General features: G+C 40.0%; 4 protein-coding genes across 8 annotated transcripts; 2 read left to right on the plus strand and 2 right to left on the minus strand.

Moving 5' to 3' along the window:
• Nucleotides 1-6: 6 nt before the first annotated feature.
• Nucleotides 7-2,504, minus strand: c1ql2 (complement component 1, q subcomponent-like 2). Its single transcript, XM_007557070.2, has 2 exons — nucleotides 1,598-2,504; nucleotides 7-210 (listed from the first exon to the last, which is right to left on the minus strand). Exons 1-2 carry the CDS (start codon nucleotides 2,198-2,200, stop codon nucleotides 31-33), a joined length of 783 nt encoding a protein of 260 aa, XP_007557132.1. The 5' UTR covers nucleotides 2,201-2,504; the 3' UTR covers nucleotides 7-30.
• Nucleotides 2,505-7,665: 5,161 nt separating this feature from the next.
• On the plus strand, nucleotides 7,666-13,200 carry steap3 (STEAP family member 3, metalloreductase). Of its 4 annotated transcripts, none has more exons than XM_007557071.2 (6): nucleotides 7,666-7,755; nucleotides 8,468-8,707; nucleotides 9,584-9,850; nucleotides 9,945-10,472; nucleotides 10,543-10,707; nucleotides 12,047-13,200. In XM_007557071.2, the coding sequence occupies exons 2-6, from the start codon at nucleotides 8,483-8,485 to the stop codon at nucleotides 12,332-12,334; spliced, it is 1,473 nt and encodes a 490-aa protein (XP_007557133.1). In that variant the 5' UTR covers nucleotides 7,666-7,755; nucleotides 8,468-8,482; the 3' UTR covers nucleotides 12,335-13,200. The 4 variants fall into 4 exon arrangements, with proteins under 4 accessions (XP_007557133.1, XP_016529351.1, XP_016529352.1 ...); XM_016673865.1 differs by having other exon boundaries at nucleotides 10,549-10,707; XM_016673866.1 differs by having other exon boundaries at nucleotides 10,552-10,707.
• A 360-nt stretch (nucleotides 13,201-13,560) lies between these two features.
• LOC103141428 (acyl-CoA-binding protein-like) lies at nucleotides 13,561-15,651 on the plus strand. The gene is made up of 4 exons (XM_007557073.2): nucleotides 13,561-13,696; nucleotides 13,871-13,988; nucleotides 14,989-15,051; nucleotides 15,200-15,651. Exons 1-4 carry the CDS (start codon nucleotides 13,691-13,693, stop codon nucleotides 15,271-15,273), a joined length of 261 nt encoding a protein of 86 aa, XP_007557135.1. The 5' UTR covers nucleotides 13,561-13,690; the 3' UTR covers nucleotides 15,274-15,651.
• Nucleotides 15,652-15,952: 301 nt separating this feature from the next.
• sctr (secretin receptor) lies at nucleotides 15,953-21,517 on the minus strand. Of its 2 annotated transcripts, none has more exons than XM_016673867.1 (13): nucleotides 21,150-21,517; nucleotides 20,977-21,076; nucleotides 20,512-20,628; nucleotides 19,995-20,101; nucleotides 19,521-19,630; nucleotides 19,236-19,368; nucleotides 18,991-19,144; nucleotides 18,822-18,882; nucleotides 18,662-18,731; nucleotides 17,857-17,948; nucleotides 17,511-17,565; nucleotides 17,194-17,235; nucleotides 15,953-17,103 (listed from the first exon to the last, which is right to left on the minus strand). In XM_016673867.1, the coding sequence occupies exons 1-13, from the start codon at nucleotides 21,219-21,221 to the stop codon at nucleotides 16,918-16,920; spliced, it is 1,299 nt and encodes a 432-aa protein (XP_016529353.1). In that variant the 5' UTR covers nucleotides 21,222-21,517; the 3' UTR covers nucleotides 15,953-16,917. The 2 variants fall into 2 exon arrangements, with proteins under 2 accessions (XP_016529353.1, XP_007557136.1); XM_007557074.2 differs by having other exon boundaries at nucleotides 17,511-17,649.
• Nucleotides 21,518-21,595: the final 78 nt, after the last annotated feature.

Below are 21,595 nucleotides of genomic sequence, written 5' to 3' on the forward strand. Positions count from 1 at the left end.
TTTCAGTCCAAAGCGCCTGTTGTGGAGGGTTTAATCGGGATATAAGATGAAGCCAGAGAAGGTGCTGTACTTGTTGTTGTTGCCCCCATGTGCTTTTCCGCCATCCAGTTTAACATACACCTCGTCTCCAGAGTCCAAATGCAACACAGCACTGTTACTGGCGTAGTCATAGTTCTGGTCTGCATCTTGGGCTATGGCGCTGGCCCGTACCTGGTTCAACGAGATAAAAAGAAACTCAGGATGTAAAGACCGAGTGGAAAAGTTCACATGCACCTGAGAGGCAAAGTAAAACAGCAGTGGTGCGGAAAATTGTTAGATTCTAATTTTAAACCTCCAAATGTTGATTCAAGAGGAAATATGTTAGCATTAAAGCTGTAGGATGTAATCAAATTTGACTGGGCTGCTTAGAAAAATTTGAATTGAACCTATCATGAATATCTGCCAAAAAAAGGCCACAATTGAATAAAATGAAAAATTTGCAAGTCATGGTTTCAAATGTCAAACTTAAATTTGTTATACATAATATTATTCACTTAATGTTCCAGGTTCAGGTTCACTGATTTAAACCAGTGTTACTAAACAGATGACAAGCAAAAGTAACTGTGAACATTATTTTATATTAATGTTTCACAGGAAATGAACACTATTTACAGAACACTGCAAAAATCATACATGATTTCATCTTTTAATTAAGTTATAATACATAATACATTAAAATACTAATAAATTGATTCATTTGTTTGTGTGTGTTTTTGTTTCTGCACTTTTAAACCTGAATTTTCTTATAAATTATAGACATTTTTAGGATGTTTTAAATTGCCACAGTACCTCATCAAGTGGACCTTTGATTAGTTAACCTCTTATGGTAATATGATATTACTTTAATATCAGAGCAAGTATGAAACTTCTGTCATAACCGTATTAGATCATATAAATTAATAATAAAATATCTCTTAATGGGCATCCAGCCATCCCTTATCGATTCCCGGTGGCCCTGGGTGGCGGGGTTAGGTTGAGGGCGGAGTTGCCCATAGCAACCATGTTGGATTTCTAAACATCTTAAATTACAAATTTGTGATGATTACATGATTGGATAATCATGTATTCAAAAATGTTATTAAATAGGTGTACATTTATTTTAAATGTTATTTAAATGATCAGGTATAAATCGTTTTTTGTTCCACGATGTATGGATTTGTATTGTGGCACTTTTGCCCTCGAAATGCGTCAATCTGCAGCTGAAAATGAAAAGAGAAAAGAAAAACCTCATCCGGAGGATCGCTGCGTTAAGCACATTTTATGGAAATGAGAGCAGACAGAACTCGAAGTGAACAGAACATGAAGATTGAATTTATTTACTCATTTAAACTGTGAAGTTAAAGGGATACAACGGGAGGTTTGCGCCATGCGGTGCGCACTTGGTGCGTAAAATGTAACCCAGCTTTTTAAATTTTGATCAACTTTTCGAGAAGAGAACCGGGTTCAAATAAAGGTGTTTGATCAGCTAAACAAGCTAAGTTTTGAGACCTTATCCTAAAACTGTGTCCATTGATCAGAGCCACGCAGTGCCATGCATGCGCTCTGAGCTGGAGTCTACCTGTCCGTTCTTGCACAGGTCGGCCCACATGCTGGTGCCATCCCCCCCGCGCATCAGCACATGGTAGGTGAAGAAGTAGATTCCGGACACATGACAGGTGAACTTCCCGGTGCTCTGATCGTAGTGGTTCCCCAAGTTTGTGATCACGTCGTCAAATTTCAGCACCTCATATCCCTCATGCGGGTTCTTCAGACCCACGTAAAATGCGATCCTGTAGCCGCTCACAGTGGAGTTCGCTCCGTCCCCCTCGACCGTGTCACCGGCCCCCGCAGCTCCGGCTAAAGCGGTGAAGGCCAGTTTATTGTCCCCGCGCTCTCCCGGTGGTCCCCTCGGTCCGGGGGGGCCAGGCTCTCCCGGTGGACCCCTAGGTCCGGGCTTCCCGGGTCGCCCGGGCTCGCCGCGGGTCCCTTGCGCCATGGGCGGCAGTGGAGCGACTCCGTTCACGTTCTGGCTCACCTCCATGGCGGTGGCTCCCCCCGGTTTGGGGCTGTATGGGTCACAAACCATCCGGCAGGTGCCCATCATCTCGTAGTAGTGAGCGGAGGTCTCCGGGGAGCGGAGGAGCAGCAGTGGGACAGCGATGGTCAGAGCCAGCAGGACCATGGCGACAGCGGTCACTGCGAAGACCACGGACCACTTCCTCCGGGCCGTGCGTGGACCAATGGACGCCAGAAAACCCGTCGAGCCGCGCTGGAGGGCAATTGTGACTGTTATCAGTGGGGGGTAAAAAGACAGACAGAAACAAAAGAAGTGAAGTTGGGGAAGTACGCATTAGTGTCTCCACCGCTCCGGTCCGTGTCTTCAATCCCCTGGGCAGCTGTGACCGAGCGGGAGACGCGCGTCTTGGCTGGATGGAGGGGTGGCGCGCAGACAGCTGCGCACAGCTGCGTCCAGCTGTTTGCAAGAAGAAGACCGGAAGGCAGTACTTCAAATTAAAACAGCAGCATGTACGCATGGATGGAGAGTCTGGATATCATTTGGAAAATAGACACGAAGTGATGCTGTGAAAAGGAAATTTTGAGTTCAGCGATTCTGCAAGTCCAATAATGAACATCAGTGCCAACTCTAACGACAGGAAGTATATTGTAAATGAACGTGTTTCCTTTACAACTTTATATTGGTTGATTAAACCTACATTAACATGCGGAACATAACCCACTCAAATAAGGACTGTCTTTTTTTTCAAAAAAGAAAAAAACTATGCAATTAAAATGTTTTACAAATAATCATAAAATGTGGCTTTCATTTGTTTTCAATCCCTTCTGAGTCTGTACTTTGTAGAAACAATTCACTTTTGCTGTATGTCTCTTCTAGTTTTGCAAATATATTTTCTTGTCACAGATTTTCAATTAAATATTTATGTCAACTTTGACTGGGTCACTCCAACACAGAAACGTGAGCAGCCATTTTCATTTGCAACCTTAATTTATCTCAGATTTGTAGTTATCTAACTTAGCAAGGAAATGCATGAATGTGATTTATTTCTTTGTCCGAACAGCATCTGTGAAGAGATGCATAAAACCATATAGCTGATTTTAAAATAATATATTAATAATCATCTTTCTTGGAATGAGCTTAAGCAACTCGCAACTGCAATTTGAATACGGTACATGTTAGAAAATTCTTTATGTTTCTATTAATAAACCAGCTGCCAAAACTTTTCTTCAAATATCCAACCAATATGATAGTTTCACGAGAAAAAGTGTTTGCTGTTGAACAAGTAAAAATAATCAGAATAAAATAAATGTTTATGCTTTGAAATAAAAAGTTCTCGTCCATAGTATTGTTTCAAAATGTAACAGGAAATCTTTTTTAATTTGGATCCTTCTAACAAAAGGAAAAGGGAAACCTCTTTCCACATTTTTATGACTTGTACTTATTTTTGGCTGCATGTCGAAGAAGTTAAAGAGAGTTTAATGGGTTCAAATCATCCTTTGAAACGAATTAAACTGATTAAAGTTGTTTGAACTGCAGGCGGTGTGTTTACTCCGACATGCCACTCAGGTGTATCTAAATAAACGCGTGTGATTAGTTACTTTCCTTTTAAACATGAATGAATCCAGGTCAAAGTCAGATTTAATGAAGAGCTTAAACTCGCAGGAGCTAAATTCATGACCAAATATTTGACTCAGACCAAGAGGGACACTTTCAAAGTCACTTCATATGGCTGAGGGCAGGTTCACAATGGTGTCATCAGCTGACTGACTGCATTGGTCACTTCACACACACACACACTCATGGAGGGAGAGACGGACAGGGGGAAGAGGGGGCAGTTTATGCATGCTGGATGCAGACCAGGGATGTCTGCTGGCGGTCGACACTCTCAGCTCCATGCTCTCTGTGACTGCAGGGACATATTTGATGTCTTGTTTCATGCGGCTGAGGGCCACAGGCCTCGAATTTAGATTGGCTATCAAATTAAAATTCATCCCATGCAAATCAGCACCCCAGTGCATGCAGATGTGTCTGACATGCCTTTTTAGCCTTCGTTTTCGGTTTTCCTCCAAGACCACTGAACTCTTGCTAATTGTGTGGATTTTAACCACACCTGCTGATTAATAATTGTGTTTCCACCATTAACTGGGCATAAAAGCTTTAGGGATGCTTAATAAAAGCTGGTAATTGTTAAAAACATTCCTTGAAGGACCTTAAATACTTCAAAAGTGCGGGGCCAGCAGAGCTAAGCACCTGGAATTGGAGTGCAGGCCCCACATCCACAACAGAGGCTTTACAGCTCAAGGCAACGTGAAGAAATCTTCAGAGGTTGAAGACGAGGCTTAGCCGAACCCCCCCGCATCACCTCCAACCAATTCCAGCTCGTGCTCAGCTCAGCTGTAACTCTGCAGAACACGGAGGCAGCCACTGCTGGCATCCCAGAGTGAGAAAAAGCACGATGAGCAGCGAGAGCTGGTCGGGAAATTCAAACCAAAGTTGAAAAATCTGAGGGAAACGCCACGCCGGCCAGAATGAAAACATCCCATCTTGTTTTACATTTTTCATTTCCCTTTAAAGCTCCAGTAATACACAAAACATACAAAAACAAACCCACTAAAAATATGCAGAAAGGCACATGGAGCACATCCTCTTTCCTAATGCGCAGCATGACCTTTAGGAAGGATTAGTACAGTGAACTGTGTCTTTAGGCTGTGGTGAGCCAAACACAACACACTGTTTGCATTATGCACTCCAGCCTCTTAGATTATCCCAGCCTGCAGCTCCGTCATGCTTGTAATCACACTGCACTGCTGCATGATGCACACAAACCTTACGGTGAGGCCAAAGAAGAGAACTGTCACCAGCAGCTTACTTGACTTTGGATGATTTTCAATTCAGCAGAGTAACTGGTAGCAGGTGTAAGGTGGTGTGCATGGTAGTAAACTAACATTGCAAATCACTCGACATCATTTTTTCTGTTCTCCGTTCAGAGATAGGGAAGCTGGTTAGACTTGATGGAGTAAAATACAGGAGAATCTTGGAAAAAGGCTATGGCTTCAGACTGGGGTGAAAGTTCACTTTCCAGTTGAAAATGACCTTGAAGATACATCCAGAGCTACAGTGGAATGATTAGGTCAAAGCATAATCTTGATAGAAAGCCTAGAACTAAATCAATTTAGGAAACTGTACCATAACTTGAATGTTCATGGACCTAAGGTCTGCTTTGACTATTTACAGAAGTTTTCATAGCATAACCAAAATATTGAAAAGAAAATGCAGCTTGGATAGCTAAGATACCAGAGTGCAATGCTACTAGACATGCTAATCGCTGGCGTTTGCAAAGCAGCCAATCCAGGAGCTACATTTGTGTTCCTGAGCACTGATTGGCTGTACCCTTAGGAGACAAATGATGGTAGATGTTAGCTTCTGCTAGGTTTCAACTGTGTAATTCTGCACATTGTGGAAACCAGGGCTCAAATGTATAGACATACCCCACAGCTTCAGTGAAAAGTGGTTCTACAAGTGATTGACCCAAAGGTACTGAAAAGAAAAGAACACTCTTCTTGTTTTGATTTCTGTTTGCAAAAAAAACATTAAAGTTGTGCACTATTTTGTGTTGGTTGATTAAGGGGTTTGAATACATTTGCAAGACACTGCTATATCAGTCAGTAAAAAAGACACCCAGCTACTTTATAAAGATTTAATTGCTACAGCTACTTTATAAAGATTTAATTGCTTTTCGGACTGAATTATGAAGGAATCGTTGGTCAGCCATTGTCATTCTGTTCGTTTTGCATTAGTGAAACTTGTTGTACTTATTGTGAATCAAACGTCACAGCTCATATGTGTAAATGAGCCATCTGTGAACCACAACAAGACAGCTATGAGAACTTGCAACATCAGCTTCTGTCTTACTGCGTGACCCTGATCCCACATGAAGCCCACTGAAGACACCTCTGTCCTCGATTGCACGGATAAAACAAAACACTCCTTGATGATAGTGAACACCTGTCAGAGGTCCACCTCAGGCCAAATGTTTATGCCCTTTCATTTCCTCACGTGGCACAATATTCACCAATTTTACCTCGTCTTCTGATTAATTTAGCAATTTATCAGAAGACACAATTTACTGATATATAAATGAAAACCTCAAAAATGAAATATGGATGTAGCAAGCTGCAACCCTGAGCGAAATAAACAAACATGAAGCCACCAGAGAGCCATGAGAGAGCATGAGGGAAGAAAAGGGTTCGTGTGTGAGAACGTACATATTTGTGTGCGGCGACACTGATGTAGCACAGCCCGCCTCAGGGATTCAACCTTTTGCAAGTGGCAAAGGCAGACATGATGAAGTCATGGTGACAGTGTGTAACCTGCGGTCAGACATCTTTTTAACACGCGTTTGGTTTTTTTCTACCGATCCCAAGGCCAGTTTATCAAATACACCAGCTTTGCAAACAGGAGGGGAACAGGAGGACTTCAATATTAAAACCATTTTCAGACAGAGGGTATATGAGATTAGCCTCAAACCTCTAAGTATTGTTATACAAAAGCAGCTGAAGGCTACTGTCATCATGTGCTCACAATGCTAACACCTGCTTATATTTAACAGGTGTAATGGGAGCCAAATTACCTCTTACATTAGTGTTAGCTTGCTAATATGAGCTAATCAGCTCTTAATTGTGTTTAATCCTTTGACAACAGGGGTGGTATGTTGAGAGTTCTGAGATTAAATTAACATCTAGTGCTTTACACACTACATCTTACTAATTACTGGTGCGTCACCAAACCAGCTTGTAATACACTCTACAGTCTACAATCTCCCCAGATATACTTGTTCTCATTTTTATGCGCTGATCTCTGATGGTTGTAAGTCTAGATGTTGGGACAGTCTGATTTTTGCCTGAAATCGATCAGCAAATCTTTTGTTTTTGAAGTTTTTAACACCAGGTGGCACTAATATGCCTCACCATGAGACTTCACTACCTATATAAAGACCAATGCTTCCCACAGTGGCATACAGTGCAAAAATAAACGAGGGGAAAAACTTTGTAGTCCCAACTTATCACAGTTTTCGAAATTTGTATATTATTTGTCTTCTGTTTTGTATTTGTAGAACATAATGTACACAGAAGAAACAGCGGCTCCTGCATCTACAGTATATGATGGTTTCAGGATCAGGTATCTGTTTAGGAATGTGTTAAAACAGTCAAATTTGTCTTTTTTTAAATGATTGGTTACATTATTTTAACTATTTTAACTCCAGCTAATTCATTTTTGATTTAAATAGTTTTACCAACAAATAAAATTGCATAACATTCTTTTTGTCACTGTCTAAGCTCTCCTTACAATTATTCACCAAACAGGATGCTTTACATTGGTTGAAGCAGAAATATTATCCTATTTATTCATTTTAAAATATGAAAAAAATAGTATTGTCCTCAAATTATCTTAGTTAAAACTGTCCCACTGAAAACTTCCATAAAATCGTGAACGTTTTTGTTGTTTATTTGCATTTTATTTCCTGTCCTAAACTGCAAATGACGCTCTAAACACCGAGTTGGTCACGCGCTGTCACCTGCAGCACGCAGCGTAAGTCACGCACTCTCTTTTATCTTATCCTGACATGCGGGGGCGTGGCTTTGGCTGCTGCGTCATCCAACGAGGAAGAACCCGCTGCAGTTTACTGAAAACGGAGACGCGGGTAGAAGAAAGTGCTGTCTGTAAGTACAATTGTGACTTTTAGAAAGCTGCTGAAGCGTCAGTGTTGGTTTTCTGAGGGATTTCTCGAGATGTTTGCGTTATTTTTTACTTTGTTGGTTTCGAATTAAAGGAGAGTAAAGTTTCCACAAGTCCAGCCAAGGACAGGCAGCATGGTGGCTTAAGTAGTTTTTCTGTTTTGGTTAAGAAACAGTGTTATTAAACACTTTAATAAACACATTTTAGCTGCTTTAAAACAACTCTTAACATATAATACAGACGGTTTCCTGATTACTCGCGGTTTTGCACCTTAACGTCCTTACACGTGTTGACTTTAACTCTGGAGAGAAGTTTGGCAAAACTGACAGACTTCTAAAGTCGGCATGAAGTTAACATAATGCAGAGTTTTAAGTGAGTTGGTTATTTACTAACCATGGAAGTAGCTGCTACCATATTTAGACTGCCTGATATCCATTTCTGCTAATGTTGGGTGGCAGCAGCTTTGACAGATGTAGGACATGCCAGCTGAGACTCAGATAATAGGAATGAGGCTTCTCTGTTCTAAAAACAAGCAGACAGATGTCAGATAGAAACCCACCGGCAAATCTATTATTAGTGTTACTTTTATTCCAGCTTTTGTCAGATTAATGTCTTGATAGACAATAATGTCCAGTTTGGATCTGAGGAAATCCCGTAATCATTAATCTAACCCATGATCCTGTCTGATGTCTGTAGATTTGCTAGCACATCATGCCTGATGAGATGGCAAGGCGTTTAATTCTAGAAAGAGGCGACGGGGGAGCCAGACACTTTGAAGATGCCGTGCCGGATCCCAGCAGCCCGGTGATCGGCATCCTGGGCACTGGAGACTTCTCCCGCTCACTGGCCAGGAGGCTGGTGGCCTCTGGCTACCAAGTCGTGGTGGGAAGTCGGACCCCCACACGCTTCGTAGCTCTGTTCCCGGAGGAGGCCGAGGTGATACACACACTCTTTGTGTAATTGGTGTTTTTGTTTCTTTCCTTCTGGAGATGATTATACATCATTCGTTTCCCACGAAGGGTAATTACTTTTGTTATCATGACTACATAATTTATTGAGGTTAAAGCTGCATTTTACAAATTTAAATCTCTCTGAGCTGGTTGGATTAAGTTTTATGTAGGTGTATTAGACTAAAGGGGGCTGAAGAAAATACATCAACAAAAGTTTGTGCTTGAAAAATGACAAAACATCATATACAGATTATAAAGATGAAGTAATAACTATAGAATTTTCTGTAATGTTTAGGAAGATATCCCCTTCATATTTTCAAAGAAATATTTTAAACAGCAATCCAGTGTGCACATTCAAGACTTGCAGACATTTCAGTTTCACCATGTTGAAATGAAAATACCTCCTAAATCCAGGGATTATCTGTCCAAAACAGTCATCTTGACTATTTTGTTGCAGGTCACTTGCATGCAGTGGCTGCTTGGAGTCTGTGATTCACAGACACAAGGTGCTGGGTGCTGGTGACTCTCTGAGCCACATTGGTTTCAGGGGATTTCCCTTTTGAATGGCCTCCTTTGCATATTGTAAAGAATGTTGGTATAGATTTTAGCTGTTAAAGAATCTTCCCACATGATGGAGGAGAATCATGTTTGGGATCTTTATCTTGTTTGGATGAAACGTCTCTACTGGTTTGGAGGTGTTTAGTGGAGCTTAAGAAGAGTCCAGCCCAAATCATAACACACTAACCACCACATTTGACAAATGAGCTACACACCAATTCCTTTTCACCTCTACTTTCCTGTCCATCAGTTTGAAAATAATCACATTTGAACCACTGGAGCATTAAAAACGTCTGCGTTCCAGGTGACCACCCAGTTGGAAGCAGCCAACAAGGCAGACTTGATCTTTGTCGCAGTTTACCCTGAGCATCACTCCACGCTGATGGACTTGAAGCAGACGCTGGCTGGAAAGACCTTGGTGGATGTTAGCAACAGTTTAAGCATCAACCATAAGGGTCCATCCAACGCCGAGCTCCTGGCAGACTATTTCCCTGGAAGCTTCGTGGTTAAGGGGTTCAACACCGTATCTGCCTGGACGCTGCAGATGGGCGCCCGAGATGGAGGCAGGCAGGTAGGAAACATCATCAGTTTCCAGTGATGGTTTGCTTATTGACTTAAATGTTTTTGGAAGCAATAAATGGGTTGTTTCATGTTTTTGCCTGCAGGTTTTCCTGTGCAGCAACAGCCAAACGGCCAAGAACTTAGTGAAGTCAATCTGCCATAGGATGGGCTTCATCCCCGTCGACATGGGCCTCCTTTCTTCTTCTCTGGAGATCGAAAATCTGCCGCTCTACTTATTCCCGTCCTGGCGCCTCCCTGTCCTCTGCATGTTGATCCTTTTCATCTTCTTCTACCTGTACAACTTCATCCGGGATGTGTTGTATCCTTTCATCACGGAGCACAAAAGCGCCTTCTACAAAATGCCCATAGAAGTGGTGAACGTCACCCTACCATCGGTGGCCTTGGTGATGTTGGCATTGGTTTACCTGCCTGGTTTGTTGGCTGCCTTCCTTCAGCTGTGGTCAGGGACCAAGTACAATCGCTTCCCCAACTGGTTGGACCGCTGGCTGCTCAGCAGGAAGCAGCTGGGACTCTGTAGCTTCCTGTGCGCCGTCCTGCACGCCGTTTACAGCCTGTGTCTTCCTCTGAGGAAGTCTGCCCAGTTTAAACTGTCCAACATGGCCTACAAGCAGGTGGGTGAAGACACAGTGGAGCTAGATGTCTTGATCTTAAGCAGTGCCATAAAATGTGCTTGGTGTCCAGGTGAAGAAGGGCATGGAGGACTCTTGGGTGGATGAGGAAGTGTGGAGGATGGAGTTGTACCTTTCCGTGGGCATCATGGCCCTCGGGTTGCTCTCCCTGCTGGCGGTCACCTCTCTTCCTTCAGTTGCCGGCACCATCAACTGGAGGGAGTTCAGCTTCATCCAGGTATGTTTCACTTTTAGTTTCACTTCCAAGGTAATATCCCCTCAGAGACACACTATTCCTCCTGTAAGTAAGACTCTGAATGTCCCACACATGTAAACACCAAGCTTTTCCGCTCCCCCAGCTGCCCCAGATTCACAGCTAAACTTATCCTGTGACAAAGCCACCAAAGTGTTGTGACTCAGCATGCACACACTTCCTTTTCTTCCCTCCGCGAGGCCTGGGGTCTTCCAGGACTCGCAGTCTCCCTGTGCTGCATTTCCCCCCACCCCACTTTCATCTCTTGGTAATCCGCTGGCCGTCAGATTAGTCACGTGGCGACGAGAGGAAAGGCGAGTTTGCGCTCGGTACATGTAGAGTCGCTGGGCGAAGCTGCAGGATAAGCGTGCTCATTGGCCTGCTAAATACACAACAAAAGTCTGGATGAGGTGTTTCTGCTCATATACTGTTTTTCACCAAACATGGCTCTGTGCTGTTAACCTCTCCTCTTTGCTCTCAAGGCAGATTCTTGCAAACCTAAGTTTTTTTCCAGACACAATCATGTCTTCTTCATCTGCTCAGTTTTTTCTAGTTGTAAACACACGATTTTTACCATTTAACACATTGGGAACTGAAACTCCAGAGTCTCAAAAGAAACTGTTGAGTTGTTGAAGGTTCTCTGAGCATTGCATGAATTTTCTGAAACATCTGCTACAGAAACAACTGGCAGCTGTCTAAAACATTTCCTCCTTTTTAAAATGATGAACTTGAAATTATTTGGTAGAAGCCAGACAACCCTTCCCAGATTTACAGGCAGAAACAATTTCTTCCTTAAGGTAATTCTTCTGTCTTTTCTTCGTAGCATTGTTGGTACAAATAAAGACTCAAAATCATTAAACACCTGCAATGAAAGAGTAAAGGGTTCCATTTTGGATGAACTGCATAAATATAAAGCTAAAATACTCCAGTCGATTCCACACAGAAAAACAAGACTGTTTTTGTTTTCTTTTAACCCCTGCTCTGTAGCCCAGACAACCCTGGGATGTTTGTGGTGGCTTGTGGCCCCTGAAGGTCTAGTAAGCAGCTCAGTCAGTCACAGTCACAGAGGAAAACACCAGTGGGGTCTCTTTAGGTCAGGAGTGGTGGGTCAGCATGTGTCCTCAGGCTCTGCTCTGGCCTCTAACACAGTCAGCTAACGCTATGGACTTGCTGACTCTCTGTCTCTGCCAAAACACATGATGCATTTTATGGGTAGTTTGCAGACACGCCCCAAAGAGTTTGCAGCTGCATCACAATTACATATTTTTCTGATGTTATGTAGTGTTCATTAAATTTTTTTTAATGTTTGCTTGATGTTTCGCAGTCTACACTTGGTTACTGCGCCTTGTTCATGGCCACCGCCCACACGCTCTTCTACGGGTGGAATCGGGCCTTTGTTCTTGCACGGTACCACTTCTACATGCCCCCCACATTCGTCCTGGTCCTGGTTCTGCCCTTCGTGGTCCTGCTGGGCCGCGCAGCGCTCTGCCTGCCCTGCGTAGCCGGGCGGCTCAGGAAGATCCGCCGCGGCTGGGAGAGGAACCGGCACATCCGCTTCATGCTGCCGGCCGAAGACTGCCGCAACGGGGTGGAGAACGTCAGTAATGTGTGAGAAACGCTGCTGCTCTTAGAAACAAGGTGGATTATCTCCACAGAGAAGATAAAATATTTATACTATGCTGGAATTTGTCAGAAGACTGAAGTTCTTCTCAACAAGAGCCTGAGGGACATCCAGCCAGGGATACCTTAAACACTTAATGCTGTCAGAGATGACTGCTGTTTCTTTAATTTATTGTTTGCTCTATTTTAGTGTCAATCACAGTGAGGAATGATATTTGCTCTTCAGAAAACGCTGCAACATTGTTCCACAGCAGACTAAGCTGTTGTAGCTCAAGAAACCAAAATAAGTTTGTACTTAAAGATTTTGATTTTTTGCTCAATTCATTTCCCTGTGATCTTTGTTCTTTATAGGTTCCCTTTTTTTTTTATTAAATATTGTGCAAATATGACATATGCAGCAATGCATGTTTATTTTTCTCCTAAAGCTGCCTTCAAAACACATCCAAAATAACTTTGACAATCAAACTAGAAAAATAAAAGTAAAAAGAATAAATCTGTTCTAAATGTCTCATCAGTTTCAGACTGTGAAGTGATTCTGCTGCATTTTATTTAGGGATATCTACATAAAAGGGGATTGAATACATTTCAGATTTGTATTTAAACTTTAAAACTTGTAGTTCAGGTGTGAACCTTAAGTTAAAACTGGAACGATAGAGTGAAAGTTATGTAGTTCATTTTTGTTCTAATGATGCAAAATTCAACACTACAGCATCTGGGTTGAAGTATAATGTTACTTCTTTATTGTTTTCTGACATAAAGTGATTTCTGTATGCTGCCATTTAACTGTTGCCAATAAAAGAATGTAAACTTTGACCTTTGCTGGAAGGTGCTATACAAATAAAACTTAATTTGATTTGATTTTTGTACAGTAATGTGTTTTCTATGCTTGTGCTCAATATGAATGTAGATAAGGGATTTCCAGCAGGCTTTAAAATGTAACAACCTTTAAACTGAGCTAAGAGGGCAAATATATCCATAGACATTACTTTATTAGGCGCTATATATCCAGATGATGCCATCTTGTGGCAGTTTTCTGAACTGCACCGTAAATGTCACTGTTTTATTTTCGGTCCAATCCGGAAAAAAATAAATAAATAAAACACAAAAAAATAAAACAAAACAACAACAAAAAAACTTGTGAAATGATAAATAAGCTTAAAGTTTGATTAATTCTGTTATGCTGATTGGGGATCAATAGGGTGTAAAATAGCGCTTACCTGCCGCTGTCAACCAGGAAATCCCTCCCCACTTTCCCAGCTTATTTCCCGCGTGACGTGCTTGCAGGACGAGTTGAGCAAGACTTACAGTTGGAAGTTTCAGCAGCAGCAAAGCCTTACACCCTGTCACCATGTCTGTAAGTGCATTTTGTTTTAAACTACCACTTTTATTTCCTGCCATGTAACCAAACCGATCTGCTTCGTGTGAGCTGACTTTTCTCCAATCTCTGAGTTTGATTGCTTCAAGTCTCCCGTGGTTTTCATAGGTTACTCTGTCAGGTTTAATGCTCCGTTTCCTTCCTCTCTTCCAGGAAGCATTTAAGAAAGCAGCAGAGGAGGTGAAGGTCTTGAGACAAAAGCCAGATTCAGGAGAAATGAGTGCAATTTATGGTTTGTATAAACAAGCCACTGTTGGAGACGTGAACACGGGTGAGTGTATGTAGTGGGGATGTTTTGTATCCCTTGTTTGGACAGGGTGGGGTTGAAATTATTTTTTTCTTAAAAACAGGTTTGATAAGTGAGATTTCAGATTATGAACAGTGAGTATGTAGTTTAAACGAAGCATCTTATTTATCAGACTTTATTGAACATAACGTCTTCATATGAACCCTTATATATAATGTCAGCAATCCAGCATTTTCAAAGCTTATCTGCAGAAACTTTTACATGTTCTGTTTCTTTTTAAACAGTTAATATTGGATCCTACACCTCAGATTACATCAGATTCATTACAACCTTTTAAAACGTCCATAAAACAGTCTTCTAACTCAGATTTAGCTGAACAGGTCCAGTGCAGCGAAGGTTTTAGTTACAATTGACACAAAGCAGCTCATTTTGCAATATTAGGGAAATTATAGTTTTCTTCTTTTCTTATTTTAGTTTCAAAGCTTCACTGTCTATCATTAGATTAAAACTTAATATTGGCATTATAAGTAAAGATTAGTTAAACCATACTCGGCAAACTATAATTTGAAAAATTATGCATGACTGACAAAAATATTCAAAGAATGTATGTTGACCCAAACATCACCGCGCCACAACCCAAAGGGCCCAGCAGGGGGCAACAAATGCCCAAAAAAGCCCTGCAGACTGTCTCAACCATGTAGAATAAAATTCAAGGACATTCAGCATTTATCTCCAGACAAAGCAAACAAGCATGTACTTTTGCAACTTTTAAAAAATATTTATAGAGTCTTATATTTGTTTTATTTCAGATAACTTAAATTCAAGGCCTGTGTTTGAGTGGCACACTGGTTAAAAAAAGTTGAGATGATCCTTTTTGAAATAACATTTCACAAGCCTGATATGCACAGTGAAGGTTTAAAGTTCAGTTATCTCATATTAGTGGGTCTATTAAATTAAATTGTACTGACTTTAATTATGTTTTGAAGTCGCTTGAGGCTAAATGCAAGGCTCTTTATTTCCACAGAACGACCAGGGATATTCGATCTTACAGGAAAAGCAAAATGGGATGCATGGAACGCAAAGAAAGGTTGGATTCATCAAACTTTATTACAAATACCTCAGCACAACAAATCAATGTAGGGTTGAACAAAATGTAGATTTAAATCTTTGAAAGAGTCTAAAACTAAACCAAACCATCAAGAATTATGTGCTTTGTCTGTTTCCCAAACCAACAGGTTTATCCAAAGAAGAAGCAATGGCGGCTTATGTGAAGTTGGTGGAAAAGCTAAAAGAGAAATATGGAATATAGAGTCTTTAAGAAACACAACAATAAAGAAATGCATAAGAAAAACTGAGTGTCTGATTTTTGTTTTTGAAATAAAACATCAGAATAGAAGACCATTTTAGTTTTCTCATTAAAACATTTTTTTCTCAGTTTCGTAGCTTTATAGTCTTTTACCTCGACTGTCGAGTAAAACATGAATTTCCCAGTGTACCACTGCCAAACTTTTTTTCTTCCACACAATTTTTCACTTATATACTTGGAACAGCACTCTGAACAGCCAGCTTCATGAACAAGGAAACTTGATAGCATTCTATAAGGAATCTATAAAATATACAACCTATCACCCACATATTTGATTATATTCTAATTTACTGAGATGTACCTGTATGCAGTATTTTGCTTAATATTTACTTCAATCCTGTTATGTTTTCAAGTAAAAGTCTCAAATATTTTTTTCTTAAGTCACTTAAGTGAGTTATGTCGGTATATAAAAAGCAATGTTGTGCAGAAAGACTAAAATGTTTTGGATCTTTAATATATTTTTCTTTACAAGCAGCCAATGATGATGTAATGTATTCCTCTTTAAGTGCTTAAAATGAATTTATTATTTTCCAGATGGTACAATGTGTCAGGTTTTGTGATGTGGACTCTGTTAAAAAAAAAAAAAAGACAGAGAAAACTTTGCTCATTTTTTTTTTTTTTAATTGTGAAAATTACTATCTAATGTTTATGGAAACTTTTCATTATACGATCTAGGACTAAAATAAGAGTAAAAGCTGAACTGTTCATGATTCATGATTTAATTCATCTTTTTAAATGTGAAACACATACTTTACTTGTTTGGCATAAAGGTATGGGATCCAAATTGTCACTTTAAGGATTTAAAATTCATGAACTCTTTTCTTATGAAGCCCCTGAAAATACCACTAAGGGTTAATTTCATTCAGGGCAGGCAGCTTTTGATGGGGTCCTGATGGAAAACTGCAGCACTCAGACATCATACCCTATCTCTTCTCTGTCATAAACTGAATGTACTGTTTACTGTACACACACCTGCAATTTGGCCATTAACCTCAAGGGCTTTTTTCCAGGTAATGTTTGATGTCTCTGCCAGATTTTGGTCTCATCCAAACAAACCATCCTTTCAACTGTTTATTAGATGTTTGAATTAAAACAAAGAGTGTTTTTACAAAATTTTCTGTCTGCTGTTGCCCTTTTTGTTTATATGTAAGCTACCAACAAATGCAAAGGTTAATCTATTGTAGCCTAATATCGCTACAGCTGTTCCACCACCAGTTTGTTTTTTGTGTGCATGAATGATCTTCTGGCTCTGAAATGATCTGAAATGTCATTATATAAATAATACGAAGCTAAAATGGAAAAGGTTAGCTACAAACTATGGATATTCTTTAACTAAAAAGTCAAAACATTACAATTTAAACGAGTCATGCTTTCTCATCACAATGAGAGCATTCGCTGTTTAGAATACCTTTTATTCTTCTGAAAATGTTTGCAATGTAGATTAAATATGTTTTTGGGACTTTCCCTGGTCTGGTCAAGCCTTAACAAAGCAAACAAATTTTCATTTTTAATCAAATTTGTCCCATAGGCAAATAGCTCTTAACTGTTCTTTGGGATTACAAGAAAAGTTCTTACACAGAGTTAAGTTCACATCTCCAGAGTGTCTGCAGGGAATCCAGTGTTCGTAAGACTGACAGGAGAAGAGGGCAGCAGGGAGACCTGCGTGTGAGGCGATCCAATCTGGCTGATGGAGCCGTGATGCTGTCGACTCCGGCTGGGCAGGTGCCGGGTGAGCTTCCATCTTTTCCACCGCCTCTTAAACTCCTGCTGCACCTGAAACATACAAGACCAACAACAACAGCGCTGCCCGGTTGGGTCCATGCTTCACAAGGTTCGCATTGTGGCTGACGGTTCAGATTTTACCTCTCCATTCATGAAGCAGTAGAGAACAGCGACCACAAAACCCTGGGAGATGCAACAGGATTACACATTGAGATTATGGGATTTAACAGCACTGTGAAAAAAATACTTACCCAAATAGATTTGTTTTGCTTGTTTTAAATGCAGTGGACGTAAACTATTCAGGCCCAGTCACGCCCAACCCCTGGCTGCAACACTGTGTGCTGCTTTTTAAAATAATTTAGTTCACTTCCTGTGTCACAGTAAGGTTCTGTTTGAGTCATTTCTTTATTCTTTAGGTGTGGTATAAATGGGACCTGAATGATGTGAGCAAAACGTACCTGTATGGATGAGAGCGCCAGCTCCGCAGACGTCCAGATCTTAAATACAGAGATGCTGACGTTGACGGGTATGAAAACAAACAGAATGCAGTTGAGTCCAAACAGAGCCACCAGGAAAAATGTGGACTTAATCAGCTTCCTGTTAAAGAAAACAAAAAAACAAAACAGTTTCTTCAGTAAAAAAAAAAAAAAAAAAATTCTGGCTTAAGTTGTCAGGAAGTCTTTCTGACTTTTTACAACTGTAAAAACTGTATTGTAAAATTTTTGCTTCCAAATATAAATATGCAGTGCTTCCGACTCACCAGAACAAAAATACGTTGGATATAATATAGTGAAAAAGACTCACATATACTGACTGAATTCGCTCCGGTGTGCGTCTGACATTCTGAGTTTGCTGATCAGTATCCTCAAAATACCCAAGAAAAAGATGAGATTCACCTAAAATAAGTAGAAAAAATATATATTTAAAAAATTCAGATTTAGCATTTGATTGGTTTGACATCTACCTGTCTTTTAGGGTAGCTGAGAAGAGTCAACCAACTTCAATGCTTGTCAGCTAAAGACATATTTGCAGTAGCTAGATTTACATTAGCATTAATAGCAGCAGCGTCTTAGCTCATTGACTTGAAAAGGCTACAAAGCCACATTTATTTGTTCAATAATAAATCTTCAGACATAGCGAGACCAACAGCTTCATTAGAGCCTTTCCTTGAAATAAATTAAGCTAAGCTAACAAGTTATTGGTGGTAGCTTATTACCTAGATGCATAAATAATCTAAGGTAAGCTAACGATGCCATCCAATAGTACTGAGCCATTTTATTTCCCAAGATATGAAAACGTGAACTCCATTTAGAAATACCCAGATAAATGTTACCAATTGCACCACTGTATAGCCTACAATATTTCTTTTTCCCTTCACAATATGAAAAATGTATTTTAAATAGTCTGGGTTGTACTTCAGAGGCTAGGTTTTAGCTGCATGTTTAGTCATTGAACATAACTAGGCCAAGAACTACTTTGGTTCCTAAGCTAAGCTAGCTAGCCATTTATTTAATTAGCACAGCCAATTAGCACTGCGATATAGCTACATGTACTTAAAAATTACAAATTTTATTTCCAGAAGTATGTTCTAAAACAACAAATATTTTACACATATGGAGAGAAGAACTGGCACACGGAGTATCCACCAAATCCATTCATGTTTTCTTCTTTCCCAACATCTGTACCCAAGAAATAAGAAATAATTATAATTTCTGACATTTAGAAATCTAAAATTAAGTAGATGGTTGATGAATATTTTAGTTTCTTACCCTTCATCTTCAAAAAAATACTTAGCACATCCCCAGCAGACAATAATAATAAATGGTACGCCTGTAAGACATTTAGGAATGCAGTATTTCAGAGACAGCGTTGAGCTTTAAAGCATGTGTTTACAGGTGAAACAAAGACAAAACTGTGAGACGTATCATATTGCAGTACCCCAGCTCAGGAGGATGGACCAGGCGAGGTGTTTCTTCAACGAGAAGAAGGATCGGCTCACCAGAGTGAACAGGAAGTGACCCTCCACCAGCAGCCAGCTGTAGTTGGCAAGGATGAAGTAGTTGCAGAACATCAACACAATCTTACAAGCCACCTGCAGAAAATTGTGTCAGGAGAGACCGTCTCATTTCAGTGGCAAGAAACTCTTTCTTTTCTTATTTAAAATGATCGCCTGTCATCCTTACAGTGGATCTGTCGCAGTCGTAGCCTTCTGAATCTGTAAAAAGGAGACCGTCCCTGATAAAGATGAAGATGGCTCTCAGGATGAAGGAGACAAACAGCTGGATGTGGATGTAGTTCCTTGTACAGTGCAGCTTCCTGCAGAATATATCAACTCTGCTTTAGAGGCGGCCTCGGCTGCGCTTCATCCGATGACGATAAACAGGCCAAAGGTGACGCATTGGAGGGTTTTACAGAGCGGTCTGTGGTTGATGGTAGGACGACAGGGAAAAAAAGGAAATATTTCTCACCTAAAGAAGCAGAAGATGGTGATAGCGATTGTAAGAGTGATAAGGGAGAGTGTGTATCCGATGGTGTACATGGTCTTCACATAGGAGAAAAACCAATGGGAAGCTGAGTCCTGAGGAAGAGAAATTAGTTTTAAACACTTATAACATCTTCCTAGAAATATATATATATGTGTGTGTATATATATATATATATATATATATATATATATATATATATATATATATATATATATATATATATATAAACTCTTCTGAATATCTCAAGGATATAACAAAGTTTCTTAACAAGTTCATTATAGTATTGATTTTTATTATTTCATTACTTTCTGTTTCCCTGTTGTCATGGGAGATGTGTGTTGATGTTTATAAGTCGGAAAACAGGAGGACTTTGAGCAGGAAAATAAGGGAAGTTTTTAGGGGTATTGCATGAAATAATGTCTTTTTTTATTTTTTACAAAATTGAAAACTACTTACATGTTCTAGATATTTAAGTGAGTCATTGAAAGCGTAGCTACATGCATCCTCATGTAGGGAGAGAAGACCCGTCCATCCATTGCTGGTGCAGTTGCTATGCACTTCACCTGCAAAATACCAATAAAATCACTCCTTCCTGCCTTCTTTTGACTGTAACCTTGCAGAAATACCTGCATGCAAGGAATGACTGGCAAAAGGTAAATGGTGTTCATAGTGTCTTTATTCAGAATATTGAACCTAGGTGATAAATTAAAAGCGACAAGGATATTAATGTATCACTTTCGTGTGCTGTTTAGATAATTTATTATCCCTTTAACACGCAGCACTCTTACATGTTGCCCAGTCTTTTGTGTACACAAGCTTCACATAGCTGTTTGGATAGAGACGGTAAGAGGAAGAAGAAACTCTGTCCCATCCGAAGACAAATTAGTTTTCTATGGAAATAATTAACCAGTGGAATGAGGTGCAGGTAATGGCTTACAGCTTCTAAATGTGCGTCATCGCCCTTGCATCTCACCTTTTGAAACACGCCCAAAGATATCCAGGCATGGCAGCGAGACTGTTTCCCCCAGAGAGGCGGGTGGCCAGCAGTGCATGTCTTCCCACATTCCCTTACAATACACACTGCTGTTTACTACACACATAAAACAAGAATGACAAGTTTCATGTTTACTTGTAGCAGTAAAGCAGCTAAGAAAAATTTATACATGCAAAAAAAAAAAAAAGAAGAGTTAATGGTCTAAATTAAGATTAAAGTTGCCCCGAAAATCATATTTTAATTCATGTTGTTATATGACCACTAGCTGTCACTAAAACATAACGTGAAATTTATGTAAAGGCCCAAATTATGAAACATTTACCTCATTTTAGTGTAAAATGCTAATTTGAAAAGTAGGTCGTTTTTGTCAAAAAAAAAAAAATAAATGCACACGTGAAAAAGAAAGAGAAAATTTGTACAAAATTAAAAACTGTATTGATTTACCTTTTGCTTTTTGTTCCCTGACCAATATGAGACTTTTCATGCACTTTTCTTCCTCTTTCATAGGATCGACATGAGGAGTGCAACCTGGTGACGATCTAGCCTGTAAAACAAAATACTATTGGATTTTTTTTTATTCTCAGGCATTGCAATAAAGCAGGTGTCCTTCTCTTTACCTGGTGTAAAAGCAGCAGCCCGATCAGTCCAACTTTCTTCATCATGTTTCCTTTTTCCGCGAGAATGCCCATCTACGTCCAAGCTCCAAGCTGCATAGCTGATCTGAACAAAAAGCAACATCCCTGCTGTTATGCAGTTGATATATGAGACTTTTAAATCTAACATAATAGTGTTCTGGGTAGGACAAACTGAGGAGCGCTGACATTACAGTAGCTCCATTAAATTTCAAAATAAAATTATGAGGTTGCATGGATAAATGTGCGGCATTGTCTGTGTTTTTGCTGAATAGAAATATTCTGATATACGTTTTAGTTTATCTATTAAGTTTTTTTAATTAAGTTCATGAGAAAACGGAAAAACACGCGTGCGTGTATGTTTTGACTCTTATTTTAAAACCCAAACTACGTATTTCCGGTCTGAGTTTTGTGAGTTGACGGAATTTAAC

This window comes from Poecilia formosa, unplaced genomic scaffold (genome assembly GCF_000485575.1).
Source record: "Poecilia formosa unplaced genomic scaffold, Poecilia_formosa-5.1.2 Scaffold83, whole genome shotgun sequence".
Lineage (NCBI taxonomy): Eukaryota > Metazoa > Chordata > Actinopteri > Cyprinodontiformes > Poeciliidae > Poecilia > Poecilia formosa.

Coding starts and splice junctions, on each gene's coding strand:
- c1ql2 (XM_007557070.2), bottom strand. CDS start 2,200: ATGGTCCTGCTGGCTCTGACCATCGCTGTCCCACTGCTGCTCCTCCGC. Junction 211..1,597: donor ACCTGTGCAAGAACGGACAG/GTAGACTCCAGC, acceptor TCGTTGAACCAG/GTACGGGCCAGCGCCATAGC.
- steap3 (XM_007557071.2), top strand. CDS start 8,483: ATGCCTGATGAGATGGCAAGGCGTTTAATTCTAGAAAGAGGCGACGGG. Junction 9,851..9,944: donor CCCGAGATGGAGGCAGGCAG/GTAGGAAACATC, acceptor TTTTGCCTGCAG/GTTTTCCTGTGCAGCAACAG. Junction 10,473..10,542: donor CCAACATGGCCTACAAGCAG/GTGGGTGAAGAC, acceptor CTTGGTGTCCAG/GTGAAGAAGGGCATGGAGGA.
- LOC103141428 (XM_007557073.2), top strand. Junction 13,989..14,988: donor TGTTGGAGACGTGAACACGG/GTGAGTGTATGT, acceptor TTATTTCCACAG/AACGACCAGGGATATTCGAT. Junction 15,052..15,199: donor TGCATGGAACGCAAAGAAAG/GTTGGATTCATC, acceptor CCAAACCAACAG/GTTTATCCAAAGAAGAAGCA.
- sctr (XM_007557074.2), bottom strand. CDS start 21,221: ATGGGCATTCTCGCGGAAAAAGGAAACATGATGAAGAAAGTTGGACTG. Junction 18,732..18,821: donor TATTTTTTTGAAGATGAAGG/GTAAGAAACTAA, acceptor TCTTGGGTACAG/ATGTTGGGAAAGAAGAAAAC. Junction 17,236..17,510: donor TGGCGCTCTCATCCATACAG/GTACGTTTTGCT, acceptor TGCATCTCCCAG/GGTTTTGTGGTCGCTGTTCT.